Source organism: Rhinoderma darwinii, chromosome 1 (assembly GCF_050947455.1).
Source record: "Rhinoderma darwinii isolate aRhiDar2 chromosome 1, aRhiDar2.hap1, whole genome shotgun sequence".
Taxonomy (NCBI): domain Eukaryota; kingdom Metazoa; phylum Chordata; class Amphibia; order Anura; family Rhinodermatidae; genus Rhinoderma; species Rhinoderma darwinii.
The window spans coordinates 607,918,833-607,934,290 of NC_134687.1; the positions used below are offsets into that span (position 1 = coordinate 607,918,833).

The window sequence follows — 15,458 nt, forward strand, 5'->3', positions numbered from 1 at the left end:
AAAACTCCCAGGTAGAGACATTCTTCTCCCTAAATCTCAACCCATTGGGGGTAGATGCATTATCCCAGCCCTGGGACATGGATCTGGCCTATGCCTTTCCTCCGTTTCCTCTAATACCAATGGTATTAAGAAAAATCCAGGAAGATTTGACAAAGCGCATCATTATTCTTGGCCAAAAGGAAGCTGGTTTCCAATCATAAAGTACCTAGCATTAGAAGACCCTATCATGCTCCCAATCAACAAGAATCTTCTCTCCCAGTGTCCCTTATTCTTTCAGGGAATAGAAACTCTGAAGTTGTCAGCCTGGATCCTGAAAGGCAGATCTTGAGAAACCACGTTTTGTCAGACGAGGTAATTTCAATCTTATCAAGTCATAAAGAAGTTACCTCAAAAATCTATCCAAAAATTTGGAAGAAATTCTGTTCCTGGCTTGGAGACCCAGGACCAGACCCCTTTACTCCCAACATCGTGAAAATCCTAGATTTTCTACAATCCGGATTCAAAAAAGGGCTTAGCCCTTAAAAGTGCAGATTTCAGCCTTAAAGAGGCTCTGTCACCACATTATAAGGCCCTATCTCCTACATAATCTGATCGGCGCTGTAATGTAGATAACAGTGGTTTTTATTTTGAAAAACGATAATTTTTGACCAAGTTATAAACAATTTTAGATTTATGCGAATTAGTTTCTTAATAGACAACTGGGCGTGTTTTTACTTTAGACCAAGTGGGCGTTGTACAGAGGAGTGTATGACGCTGACCAATCAGTGACCAATCAGTGTCATACACTTCTCATTGTTCCAGCCCATTGTTACAGTGTGATTGTGCAGTGAAAGAAGCTGGGCTGGAACAATGAGAAGTGTATGACGCTGATTGGTCACTGATTGGTCAGCGTCATACACTCCTCTGTACAAGTGTGAGTGGGCCCTTTCTTTGGAACTGGTGGTGGGAGACAGAAATTTAGGGGAGGTGCCAGAGGTCGGAATAGAGGTCGTGCTAGAGCTTCTTCCAATAGTGGCAGTAATTTTTTATCCAACAATCCCCCCATTTCCCGCTATATGCTGAGGGGACAAAAGGATTAGTGAAGGGAAAAGGTACGGATAGGTTACAAATTATCAATCTATCTGAATATAACCTAAGTGCATCCGAAACCATGTTATTAGAGAAAGGGCTTTCATTTGTCCCCACGGTAAAATTTGATTCATTTACTTGGATAAAGGACCTAAACCTGTTTGCCCGCAAACTGAAATGGATAAAATTTTTCAAACATCACAACCGCAAAAAATGTATAGAAATGGGCCTAGAAGAGTCTGATTTGGAAGCCTTGGAAGGTTTGCTTGAGGAATCAAGTAGAGCCCCAGGTCTAGGCCCCTTTACTAATCTAAAAACCAAAAGCAGGAAGCTGCCACCTTTGGGAGATTTTACGAATGTGGATTTATTTGTTGACATGGTGGGAGATGAGATTAAGGCTCTAAGTCAGGATATGAGGGGCATTGACAACAATTTGTCTTGGTCTGAACGGTTAGCTCTGACTACTTTGGAGAAAAAAAGAAACATCGTTTTAAAAGCATCCGACAAGGGTGGGAACATCGTGGTTATGAGCAGGGATGACTATAAGAAAATGTGTGAAGACATATTGCTCAATCCTGACTGTTATACCATCTTAAAAGATAACCCCACAGCACTGTTTAAAAAGGAGCTTTTGAGTATTTTGCGTGATGCTAAGAGCAGGTCTTTGATCAGTGCTAGTGAATTTAATTTCTTATATCCACAATTTCCCACCATGGCATGCTTTTATAGCTTGCCCAAAATCCACAAAGGGTATCCTCCCTTACGTGGTAGACCTATTGTTTCAGGCATCAACAATTTAACCCAGAACGTGAGCACATATATAGATCAGGTGTTGCGTCCGTTTGTATTGGGTCTTACATCATATGTACGTGATACTATGGATGTCCTGAAACAAATTGAGAGCATCACATTGGATCATAACACACTGTTGGCTAGTCTAGATGTAGAGGCCCTATACTCTTCTATTCCACATTTACTCGGTTGTGATGCGGTTGAATATTTCCTCAGATCTAGGGGTACTCAATATACGGCTCATAATCAGCTTGTCTTACAGTTACTACATTTTGTGCTGGAGAAGAATGTGTTCATCTTCGAAGATAGGATCTTTCACCAGCAATGTGGTACTGCAATGGGAAGTCCTACGGCTCCCACCTATGCAAATTTATTCCTTGGCTGGTGGGAGGAGACTATTGTTTTTGGGGATAGGTTTGCTAAGTGGACTTCATCGATAGGGATCTGGATCAGATATATCGATGACGTGTTACTGTTCTGGAATTCAACAGTGGAGGAATTCAATAGCTTTGTAGCAGCCCTTAATATTAATGCTTTGGGGCTAAGGTTCACAAGCGAGATCAGTAATCAGGAATTGTCATTTTTAGACCTTAAAATCACCAAAACAGCTGAAGGTACAATTTGTACTAAGGTACACCGCAAGGAAACAGCAACCAACAGTTTCCTTCAATGGAATAGCTGCCACCCTTATCCCCTCAAGCGTGGTATTCCTAAGGGCCAGTTCATGCGAGTACGCCGGAACTGTAGCTCGATGGAGGACTTCGAAAGACAGGCGCAAGAGCTCACAGGTAGACTAAAGGATAGAGGTTTTCCTATGGGAGTAATCAGGAAGGCCTATAAGGGAGCGAGAGATGCAGATAGGCAAAGTCTTCTTGTCCCGAGACAACGTAAGGAAGAGAGAGTTACGAGACTCATTGGCACGTATGATTCCAAGCAAAGTGAAATCATGCAAATCTTGAAAAGGTACTGGCGCATTCTCAGTGCTGATGTAGATTTGGCAGATCAGATCACACAGTGGCCCTCAGTTACTTTTCGCAGAGGAAAAAATATCAGGGATAGGGTCATGCAGAGTTGTTTTGACCCCATTATACCTAAAGGCACATGGATGGATAGACAGATACCGGGTACACATAGATGTGGCAGTTGCAAATCTTGTGATTTCATTCAGAGAGGTAACAAATTTCAAAGTGCTACCACCAAGGTGGAATATGAAATCCGAGATTTTGTTAATTGCAAAACAGCAGGGGTGGTTTATCTGATCACATGTCCATGTCCCCTGAACTATGTGGGCAAAACGATACGGCAGTTTAGGCGCCGGATTCGAGAGCATGTTGGTGACATTGTTCACTCAAGAGACACCTCCGTATCCAAACATGTACATGCCAAACACCAGGGTAAAGCAGAATGTTTGAAATTCCAGGCTATTGAACTCATAAGGCCTCCAAAACGGGGGGGGGGGGGGGGGGGACGGGACTGGGATAACCTCATTCTGCGAAAAGAAGCCCAGTGGATTTACAAATTGTCATGTGTACAACCAGATGGTTTAAATGAGCAGACCAATTTTGCCTGCTTTATTTAAATAGGATATCAGTGCTAGGGCTGTCAATGTGTGGTCATTCTGTCATGTGGTCTCTGTCACATCTTCTTTTAGTCTAGGTTCGACAGACATGGTCCTTCAAGAGAGATTTTTTTTCACAATTTTTTCACAAATTGTAAAGCGTGGTAGACATATACTATTATTCAACCTTCCATACAATATGTACTTTTTTGGTTAGGTGGTCTATGGCTGTCCAGTTGCGGGCAGGAGCTGATCCGTAATAAATATCCATTTTATCAAATATCGTTGGATTCCTTCCTTTACTTAGGGTCCTATGCAGCATGGGTGACGCGACTGCGATCTCCACTGCGCCTGCGCGTTCGGTCTGATGCGGTCGATGTTGATTCCTGGCTGTCAGCTGATGGCCAGGGGTCACATGGACAGGCGTCACGAATTCCGGGGGAGTAAGTGGGATTGGCTGATTTGCAGACCGCTGCCGAGGACGGGGGGAGGAGTTTACTGTTTATTATGACTCAGAGTCCCTGAGTGAGGCATGCCGCTGATATCAATGCGAGCATGCTTCCGTGGTGTACAGCAGAATACCTGCTGTTGAATTAATATCGCTGGCATCCCGGCCAGAGTGACCAAGTACAGACCCCTGATGATAAGTACAAGAAACGCGTAGGGTCGTGTTAGTGAGGAATTGTAGCATTGGGGACAGTGTGAATTGTTGTATCCTTTAACACTGGGAGTTCCAGGTGCGGTTATCGCGGGCTCTAGTGTGTTTCAAGGTTTATACTACTGTTTTGCCCATGGTTATATGCTGATTCCGTTTTGATATCTGTTATAAACATACTGAGTCATAGAGGGTTCGCAATGGTATCAGGATTCAGTAGTTTACTGTTTAATTCGTTTTTAAATTCACACGGTGGGGCTTTTGTCACGGTGGTGATTGTACCCCTGTTTTTAGAGAGTTATCTAAATAAACTTATATTTTACTCATATATCACTTCAGTGAATCCATAAAAATTTCCTATATTGTGGGTGCACAATTTTGTTGTATCAGTTATACAGTGAATCACTCCTCTGTACAACGCCCCTTTGCTAAAAAGTAAAAACACGCCCAGTTGTCTATTAAGAAACGAATTAGCATAAATCTAAAATTGTTCCTAACTTTGTAAAAGATGATAATTTTTCAAAATAAAAACCACTGTTATCTACATTACAGCGCCGATCACATTATGTAGGAGATAGGGCACTTATAATCTGGTGACAGAGTCTCTTTAAAGGAACAGTGTCATCACAAATTATTTTTTTATATGTTAAAGATGTTAGTGCTTTATTAAAAACGTTTATATTTATTTGTGTGTTTGTGTTTTACTTTTTCTTATTTTTACACTTTTTCTTCCCTATGGGGGCTGCCATTTTTTGTTCCATTTCTGTATGTGTCGATTAACAACACATACAGACATGGAATACGGCAGCCCCAGTCCCATAGGGACTGCGAACGGCTCCCGTCCCATTCACTTGTGTGTACGGCGTCTGTGTGGGAACTGCGCATGCACCGCTCCCACACAGTCCAATTTGAAATTGGCGCCGTCCGGCGCCATTTTCCTGTGGACCGGAAGTCGCGGCCGGACAGTAATATTACTACTTCCGGTCGCGGCTTCCGGACTTGTGCACTTGGACCAGCGGCAGCAGACGGAGCGGACGGGCCGGAGGGAGCCGCGGCGGCAGGAGCAGGTAAGAGATTTCAATGTATGTTCCGTGTTTGTGTGTGTTTACTACTGTATGTAAACCTACTACACTGTGTGTTAGCTCAAAAAATGGCGACACACAGTGTAGGAGGTTACACCGTTCAAACCCCTCGTTTATCCCGGCACTAGCCAGGATAAAGGAGGGGGGGATGCTGAGAGCTCACTAGAGCGAGGGCTTTTCACCCAATGTTGCAATGCTGCAATTTTGGGAATAGCTCCATCTAGTGACCAGAAATGGGTAATATTATAAATTAGAATTAATTTATAATATTTCCTGACTCGTGAAAAAAATAAAAAAAATGTGAACAATGTTTAATCACCCACACACTAAAGGTTTAATAAAAAAAAACAAAACATGTTTTTCTGGCAACACATTCCCTTTAAGTAATTTTATCAATACTCCTTTAGCTGAACATCAGTGGATCAGAAGATTCACTCAAGCAGTCTCTAAACTGAAACCTTCCCTAAAGAAATCAGTTCCTACCTGGGATTGAATGTAGTGTTAACGGCTCTTTGCGATCCCCCCTTTGAGCCGATTTACACAATTAGTATGCATTTTTTAACTCTAAAAGCTGCATTCTTAGTCGCTATTACTTCAGCAAGAAGGATTGGAGAAATCAAATCTCTGTCGGTCATAGAACCCTATTTAAAAGTACAAGAAAACAAGATCATTCTAAAGCTGGATCCTTCCTTTATTCCGAAGGTATCTACTGCATTCCATAGGGAACAAGAAATAATTCTACTGTAATGTCGGGGTAGGGAAACCGACAAGTGAGCCCTAATCTACCCGCCACTCAGTCCCTGCCTACTTGCAACGACCCGCCCTAGGCGACGAGGTACAACTGGGCGACGGTCCCTACACTCAATAGGTGCACGACAGACAAACAGACAAGGGTACAAAGAAGCCAGGGAAATGGGGAAGTTGCCCACGGGAACACCGTGAGCAACAAGCGAGGTGAACGAGCCGAGTCAAACCAGGAGATGAGCGAGGTATAAAAACGCAGAGCAGAAGAGTGGTCAGAAAAGCCAAGGTCAATCACAAGCAGAGGATCAGTAGTTCAAGAAGCTGCAGCAGGGCCAGGAAACCAACAGAGAAGAATCACAAGCAAAGGAGGAACAGGAAAGGCAGGTATAAATAGACAGAGGGCGGGAGCTAGCTCCGTCTGGCCAGGCTGTGATAGGCTCTCCCACTCCTAAGCCTGCCATCCTGGGTGGTGGAAGATGGAGTCAGTCTCACAGACATAGAAGCAGGTGCAGACTGATTACCTATGGGCGTCGACACAGAAGTTGTGTCTGGCAGATCCTTTACAGTACCCCCCCTTCTATGAGGGGCCACCGGACCCTTTCTAGGTGGACCTGGTTTATTGGGGAAACGAAGGTGGAACCTCCTGAGCAATACCCCAGCGTGAACATCCCGGGCGGGTACCCAAGTCCTCTCCTCAGGCCCGTATCCCCTCCAATGGACCAGGTACTGGAGGGAGCCTTGGACCATCCTGCTGTCCACAATCTTGGCCACCTCGAATTCTACCCCCTCAGGGGTGAGAACAGGGACCGGAGGTTTCCTCGAGGGAGCCAAGGACGGGGAGCAGTGTTTAAGGAGGGAGGCATGAAACACGTTGTGTACTCGAAAAGACGGGGGCAACTCCAGTCGGAAGGAGACAGGGTTAAGGACTTCAATGACCTTGTATGGCCCTATAAACCGGGGAGCAAGCTTCTTGGACGGGACTTTAAGGCGCAAATTTTTTGACGATAGCCACACCAGATCCCCGACCATAAACAAGGGGCTAGCAGAACGTCTTCTATCTGCCTGAGTCTTTTGTATGCTCTGGGACTCCTCTAGGTTCTTCTGAACCTGGGCCCAGACTGTGCACAGTTCCCGATGAACGACATCTACCTCGGGATTGTTGGAACTACCAGGTGAAACGGAGGAGAACCGTGGATTAAACCCAAAAATACAGAAAAAGGGGGAGACCCCTGACGAGTTACTGACCCGGTTATTAAGGGAAAATTCGGCGAGGGGAATGAATGAGACCCAATCATATTCAGAATGAATGAGACCCAATCAGTCAGAGATAAAACACCTTAAATATTGTTCTAGAGACTGATTAGTCCTCTCAGTTTGGCCATTAGTTTCAGGATGGAAGGCAGAGGAGAAGGACAGATCAATCTCCAACTTTTTACAGAAGGCTCTCCAAAACAATGAAACAAATTGTACCCCTCTGTCAGAAACAATATTGACAGGGACCCCATGGAGACGCAGGATGTGTTTGACAAACAATGTAGCTAACGTCTTAGCATTGGGTAGTTTCTTGAGGGGCACAAAGTGGCACATCTTACTGAAGCGGTCTACTACAACCCACACCACCGACTTGCCTTGAGATGGAAGCAAATCAGTGATGAAATCCATGGAGATATGGGTCCAAGGTCTCTGGGGAACGGCCAAAGAACATAGTAAGCCCGCTGGTCGGGACCTGGAAGTCTTGGACCTAGCACAAACTTGACAAGCGGCGACGTAGGCCTTAACGTCTTTGAGCAACCCAGGCCACCAATAGTTTCTGGCAATGAGGTGCTTGGTACCCAGGATGCCTGGATGGCCAGATAGTGCAGAGTCATGATTTTCCCTGAGTACCCTTAGCCGGAATTGCAGGGGAACAAACAGCTTGTTCTCAGGAAGGTTCCCGGGAGCTGAACCTTGATCAGCCGCAATTTCAGAGACTAAATCAGAATCAATAGAGGAAATGATTATACCTGGAGGCAAAACAAAAGCAGGATCTTCCTCCGAAGGAGGGCTGGCCATGAAGCTACGCGACAGTGCATCAGCCTTAATATTTTTAGACCCAGCCCTATAGGTGACCAAAAAGTTGAATCTGGTAAAAAATAACGCCCATCGAGCTTGTCTCGGGTTTAGCCTCTGGGCAGATTCTAGGAAAACATGATTCTTGTGGTCGGTAAGGACCGTAACCTGGTGCCTAGCCCCCTCCAGGAAGTGGTGCCACTCTTCAAATGCCCATTTAATGGCTAAGAGTTTGCGGTTGCCAATATCATAGTTACTCTCAGTGGGCGAAAACTTCCTGGAGAAGTAGGCACAGGGGCGGAGATGGGTGAGGGATCTGGTACCCTGGGACAAGACAGCCCCCACTCCCACCTCGGACACGTCAACCTCCACGATAAATGGCTCCATTTGGTTGGGCTGAACCAGCACTGGGACCGAGATAAAGCACTTCTTAAGGACCTCAAAAGCCTGGACAGCCTCAGGAGACCAGTGGAGGAGATCAGCACCTTTGCGAGTGAGATCCGTAAGAGGCTTAGCGATGACCGAGAAGTTAGCAATAAATCTCCTGTAATAATTAGCGAACCCCAGGAAGCACTGTAACGCCTTCAGGGAGGCAGGTTGGACCCATTCCGCCACAGCCTGGACCTTGGCGGGGTCCATGCGGAATTCATGAGGAGTGAGGATTTGACCCAAAAACGGTATCTCCTGCACCCCAAACACACATTTTTCGGTCTTAGCAAACAGTTTGTTTTCCCGAAGGGCCTGGAGCACCTTCCTGACATGCTCAATGTGGGAGGACCAGTCCTTGGAAAACATAAGTATGTCATCAAGGTACACTACAAGAAATACCCACAGGTAGTCTCTTAAAACCTCATTTATGAAATTCTGGAAGACCGCGGGAGCATTACACAACCCAAAGGGCATGATGAGGTATTCGAAATGACCTTCGGGCGTGTTAAAAGCAGTCTTCCACTCATCCCCCTCTTTGATGCAGATAAGGTTATAAGCCCCCCGTAGATCAAACTTAGAGAACCATTGGGCCCCCTGAACCTGATTGAAGAGATCAAGAATCAAAGGAAGGGGATACTGGTTCCTTACAGTGACCTTATTCAAGTTTCGGTAGTCAATGCATGGCCTAAGACCACCATCCTTCTTACCTACGAAGAAGAAGCCAGCACGTACCGGAGAAGTAGAGGGGCGAATGTAACCCTTGGCCAGGCATTCCTGGATATACTCTCTCATGGCTTCACGTTCGGGACAAGAGAGATTAAATATCCTACCCTTAGGGAGCTTAGCTCCTGGTACCAAATCAATTGCGCAATCATATTCTCTATGAGGTGGTAACACTTCGGAGGCCTCTTTAGAGAAAACATCAGCGAAGTCCTGAACAAACTCAGGTAGAGTGTTCACCTCCTCAGGGAGAGAAATAGAATTAACAGGAAAACATGACGTCATGCATTCATTACCCCATTTGGTAAGATCCCCAGTATTCCAGTCAAAAGTGGGATTATGCAACTGCAACCAGGGAAGGCCTAAAACCAAATCGGACGATAATCCCTGCATCACCAGTACAGAGCACTGCTCCAAATGCATGGAGCCCACAAGGAGTTAAAAAACAGGGGTATGCTGTGTAAAATAACCATTAGCAAGAGGAGTTGAGTCGATACCCACTACCGGGACAGGTTTAGGCAAATCAATAAATGGCATAGATAGAGACATAGAAAATTCCACAGACATAATATTAGCAGAAGACCCTGAATCCACGAAGGCACTGCCGGTAGCAGACCTACCACCAAAAGAGACCTGAAAGGGAAGCAAGATTTTATTACGTTTCATATTTACGGGAAATACCTGTGCGCCCAAGTGACCTCCCCGATGGTCACTTAGGCGCGGAAGTTCTTCCGGCTGCTTATTCTTACGCCTAGGACAGTTGTTCACTTGATGCTTGTCATCCCCACAGTAGAAGCAGAGACCATTCTTCCTGCGGAACTCTCTACGCTGTTGGGGGGACACGGAGGCCCCGAGTTTCATAGGTACCTCCGAGTCTTCCATGGAAGAGCGAAGCAACGGAACCTCGGGAGGCATCATGGGGGAGTCAGAGGAGAAAACACAAACACGTTCAAGTCGTCGTTCCCTGAGACGTCGGTCAAGTCGTACCGCTAAAGCCATAACCTGATCTAGGGAGTCAGAAGAGGGATAGCTAACTAGCAGGTCTTTCAGGGCGTTCGACAGACCCAATCTAAACTGGCACCTTAAAGGAAACCTGTCACCAGCATTTTAGCTATAAAGCCAGCAATACCTGGTGAAAGTGGGTGAAAAATCATTGCCATCTAAGCTATAAATATGTTCTAAGTAAGCTCTGTAGCTTTAGTATTCCGTTTTTCAGTGGTCCCACGCCGTATGCAAATGAGCAGAAAAGAGTCAAATCTTCATCTGAAAAGAGTCAGATTTTCATTCCTCCAGCATCTCAGAGTGGACTCCACCTCCTTCTTTTTGATTGACAGCTCCTTAACCAGTCAGGGCCAGACAGGTGGCAACGGTGGGCGGGGTTAAGAAGCTGCATCCCAGAGGGAAAAATAATTACCATAAAAGGCGGGAAGAGTTTAAACGACGATATTTACAGACAAAGGAGGACTTCAGGAAAGAAGAGAACAGGAACGAACTCTGGACAGCTGCGGCCATTGAGGGGTCAGGCGAGTTTAACAGGTAAGATGTTGATGACAGGATCCCTTTAAGGCAGGGTCATTCCACCGAGAAGCTACACACCACTTCCTAAAGTCAGAACCATACTCCTCAACAGGTCTCTTACCCTGACGTAAGGTCACCAGCTGACTCTCCGCAAAGGCAGTCTTGTCAGTCTCGTCATAAATGAGCCCGAGAGCAGAAAAGAAAAGATCAACGGAGGAAAGTTCAGGGGCGTCAGGAGCCAAGGAGAAGGCCCATTCTTGGGGCCCTTCCTGGAGCCGGGACATAATTATACCCACCCGCTGGCTCTCAGAACCAGAGGAGTGGGGCTTTAAGCGAAAATAGAGCCTACAACTCTCCCGCAAGGAGAAAAAAGTCTTCCGGTCTCCTGAGAACCGGTCAGGCAACTTGAGGTGGGGTTCAAGAGGTGAGGTGAGGGGCACTACCAGGGCAGCATCAGGCTGGTTGTCCCTCTGAGCCAGGGCCTGGACCTGTAGGGAGAGGCCCTGCATTTGCTGAGCCAGGGTCTCAAGGGGGTCCATAGTAGTGTCAGGGACCAGGGTAGACTAGGTATATGGGCTTGTGATTATGTAATGTCGGGGTAGGGAAACAGACAAGTGAGCCCTAATCTACCCGCCACTCAGTCCCTGCCTACTTACAACGACCCGCCCTAGGCGACAAGGTACAACTGGGCGACGGTCCCTACACTCAATAGGTGCACGACAGACAAACAGACAAGGGTACAAAGAAGCCAGGGAAATGGGGAAGTTGCCCACGGGAACACCGTGAGCAACAAGCGAGGTGAACGAGCCGAGTCAAACCAGGAGATGAGCGAGGTACAAAAACGCAGAGCAGAAGAGTGGTCAGAAAAGCCAAGGTCAATCACAAGCAGAGGATCAGTAGTTCAAGAAGCTGCAGCAGGGCCAGGAAACCAACAGAGAAGAATCACAAGCAAAGGAGGAACAGGAAAGGCAGGTATAAATAGACAGAGAGTGGGAGCTAGCTCCGTCTGGCCAGGCTGTGATAGGCTCTCCCACTCCTAAGCCTGCCATCCTGGGTGGTGGAAGATGGAGTCAGTCTCACAGACATAGAAGCAGGTGCAGACTGATTACCTATGGGCGTCGACACAGAAGTTGTGTCTGGCAGATCCTTTACATCTACCTTCCTTTTGTCCAGATCCTAAAGACCAACAAGAAGAAAAATTCCATTGCCTGGATGTCAGGCGAACAATTCTTCAGTATCTGGATAGAACCTCCTCCTGGAGACGAGATAAAAATCTATTTGTCCTGTTCGGGGGAAAGAATAGAGGAAAGAAAGCCTCAAAAGGCTCTCTAGCAAGATGGGTAAAAACTACCATACAAGAAGCCTACAAGTCCCAAGGACTATGTGCCCCACAATGCATTAAAGCCCATTCAACTAGGGCAGATTCAGCATCCTGGGCAGAAAGAAGAGAAGCCTCTATGGACCAAATCTGCAGAGCTGCCACCTGGTCAAGCCATCATACGTTTTGCAAACATTATAGACTCGATGTTCTGTCCGATACGGATTTAAGTTTTGGACGGAAAGTCCTCCAATCCGTAGTCCCGCACTGAGCATTATAATCTGGTATTGCTCCTGTGGTGTTGTCATGAGGGATGTACTGGAAAGTAGGAATTAGACCTACCGGTAATTGTATTTCCAGGAATCCATCATGACCGCACCCTTACATTCCCTCCCTTATTGAAATTCTGATTTATGCAAGTAACGTGTCAGTTATTATCCCTAGTAATAAAATAGGGTTGCATCCATCCTGGTGTAGTAATTGAAAAACACTGGCAAGTGGGTGGTGGGAGGGGCCTTTTAACCTCTCTGTCTTCCTGTCCCTATAGAGGTCAATAGGGCAACCTCCTGTGGTGCGGTCATGATGGATTCCTGGAAATACAATTACCGGTAGGTCTAATTCCTACTTTACACCTCTGTGAGACAATCCTCTGTGAGCATAAACAGCCTGGACTCCAGGCTGATACATTATCTACATTGATACGTTGTAACAATTGTATCGAAATAGGAAATAGATTTGTGTTGCTGCTTTATTTAGCTCACAGAGGATTGTCTAGTCTGGATACTTAATAAGCAAAGTCTCAGCTGAGAGAAGTCTTTGAAGGTTTTCAGCATATGGATGGCAACAAGAATGTATCCATTCACTGAGAGCAAGCAGAGATCTTGAAAATAGTTAAACATTAAATCCCACTGGGACAGATTTATTAATAATGTCTTAAAGAGGCTCTGTCACCAGACTTTGCAACCCCTATCTGCTATTGCAGCAGATAGGCGCTGCAATGTAGATTACAGTAACGTTTTTATTTTTAAAAAACGAGCATTTTTGGCCAAGTTATGACCATTTTTGTATTTATGCAAATGAGGCTTGCAAAAGTCCAAGTGGGCGTGTATTATGTGCGTACATCGGGGCGTTTTTACCACTTTTACTAGCTGGGCGTTCTGACGAGAAGTATCATCCACTTCTGTTCAGAACGCCCAGCTTCTGGCAGTGCAGACACAGCCGTGTTCTCGAGAGATCACGCTGTGTCGTCACTCACAGGTCCTGCAACGTGTCGGACGAGCGAGGACACATTGGCACCAGAGGCTACAGTTGATTCTGCAGCAGCATCGGCGTTTGCAGGTAAGTCGATGGAGCTACTTACCTGCAAACGCTGATGCTGCTGCAGAATTAACTGTAGCATCTGGTGCCGATGTGTCCTCGCTCGTCCGACACGATGCAGGACCTGTGAGTGACGACACAGTGTGATCTCTCGAGAACACGGCTGTTTCTGCACTGCCAGAAGCTGGGCGTTCTGAAGAGAAGTGGATGATACTTCTCGTCAGAACGCCCAGCTAGTAAAAGTAGTAAAAACGCCCCGATGTACGCACATAATACACGCCCACTTGGACTTTTGCAAGCCTCATTTGCATAAATACAAAAATGGTCATAACTTGGCCAAAAACGCTCGTTTTTTAAAAATAAAAACGTTACTGTAATCTACATTGCAGCGCCTATCTGCTGCAATAGCAGATAGGGGTTGCAAAATCTGGTGACAGAGCCTCTTTAAAGCTAGAGGTCTTAGGCTGAAGATGCGCCAGTATTTTCAATGACGTGCACTCTGATAGATTCAATGCATCTTGGCGCATGTTAGACATCTTTCCCTCCTTTACACCAACTATTGGGTGGTATACATTAGACCGGTATTCTGCGCGACAAAACTGGCACACGCAAGTGATATATCTGGTGCATTTCACGACTCGACAAGTCCACGGCAATATTCTAAGTATGCCACCTGACGTGGCAAGCATGTCGCAAATCAATGTTCTTTCTGGTGCAAGCTTTTAAAAATTTGGCCAACAATATATGCGGCAAGAAAATAGGCGCAAGAAACAGCAAAACCGAGCCGCAAAGATAATAATAAATCTGCCCCAAATTGTATTAAAATGCTACATAATTTTTCATACGATTAAACTTTCTATGAATATAAAACTAGAAACACACTATGATAGGGTTTTCCGCTTTGGATTATTCCTACTTGTAAGAACGGTCTTCACAATAAGCTGATTACAAAGAGTCTACCTACTGGGACCCCAAGTGATCAGCTGTAATGTGTGGGAAAACCTGGCAGTAAGTGTTCAATTTTCCTGCAGCGCCACCACAGGTGAAATGAAGCATTACACAGTGCGTATGCAAATCAATGGTATGTATGTTTAATGCAGGACAGGACAGGTCCCCCAGAGCGAGAGAGACTCTTAGTACCTGCTCTCCACTCTTGCCAAGAGATGAAGATCCTAAACAGAGGACCCCCGTCTTTTAACTCAGAATTCCCTAATAGGATATATGAAAATTAGTTTGTTAGACTGAACAATCCCATAAATCACTCAGAATTTTGTATCATGAGCATGGCACCTATCATAAGAGACAAGGTGCAAGCTGTAGCAATCCCAACAGTCCCAGTGCTCAGGTCGTCTGGTTGTATATACTCGGACCTAATATTCCAGAATGCTTTGCATTTCTACATACTCACCAATGTTGAAGACACTGGCCAGCTGACTGGTATGTCCTGATATGATCCACAATAGGCTGAGGATTCGGATCCCATTCAGAGTTGGATACTCTTGGTTCTCTGGGTTCACAGTCATTAAAGCTGGGAAATTTTCTTGTATCGCAAAACTCTTCAGAAGTCGATCAATACGAGCTGGGGACAAGAAAGATCTACAGGTTATGTAACCCATCAACTATTCTACTGAAAAAAACTTTCGGCTGTCAGGCCATGCTCTACAATAGTTAGGGTATGTTCACATGACAGCGCAAAATACGTCTGAAATTATTTTCAGGCGAAAACAGCTCCTGAATTTCAGACGTAATTGCTCGTACTCTCGTTTTTCACGGCGTCCATTACGGACGTAATTGGAGCTATTTTTCACTGGAGTTAATGAAAAACTGCTCCATTACGTCTCAAGAAGTGTCCTGCAGTTCTTTTGACGAGCCGTCTTTTTTACGCGCCGTCTTTTGACAGCGACAGGTCGTCGGCACAGTACATCGTAAAACCCATTGAAAGTAATGGGCAGATGTTTGTCGGCGTAATGGAGCCGTTTTTTCAGACGTAATTCGGGGCGTAAAACGCCTGAATTACGTCTGAAACTTGGTCGTGTGATCATACCCTTAAAGCGCTACAGGTTGCAGAGCACTGCCCTAGAACATAATGCCAAACAATATTGATGCTTTGGAGAGACCCATTTAAGATGTCCAATTAGTAAAAAAAAAGGGTCCCCCAATTGAAATCCCCATTATTAATAAGAGTTGTGGCAAGTATGGCTGTATGTT

At 45.6% G+C, this 15,458-nt stretch overlaps 1 protein-coding gene and 1 long non-coding RNA gene across 2 annotated transcripts in view; one reads left to right on the top strand and one right to left on the bottom strand.

Moving 5' to 3' along the window:
* Positions 1–15,458, top strand: part of LOC142662874 (uncharacterized) — a 137,406-nt gene that overhangs the window by 97,619 nt on the left and 24,329 nt on the right. The window lies entirely within an intron of this gene.
* Positions 1–15,458, bottom strand: part of LOC142662863 (O-acyltransferase like protein-like) — a 75,962-nt gene that overhangs the window by 36,382 nt on the left and 24,122 nt on the right. Inside the window, exon 6 of the mRNA XM_075841092.1 lies at positions 14,659–14,829. Coding sequence (XP_075697207.1) covers positions 14,659–14,829 — 171 coding nt within the window. The remainder of the gene's footprint in view (positions 1–14,658; positions 14,830–15,458) is intronic.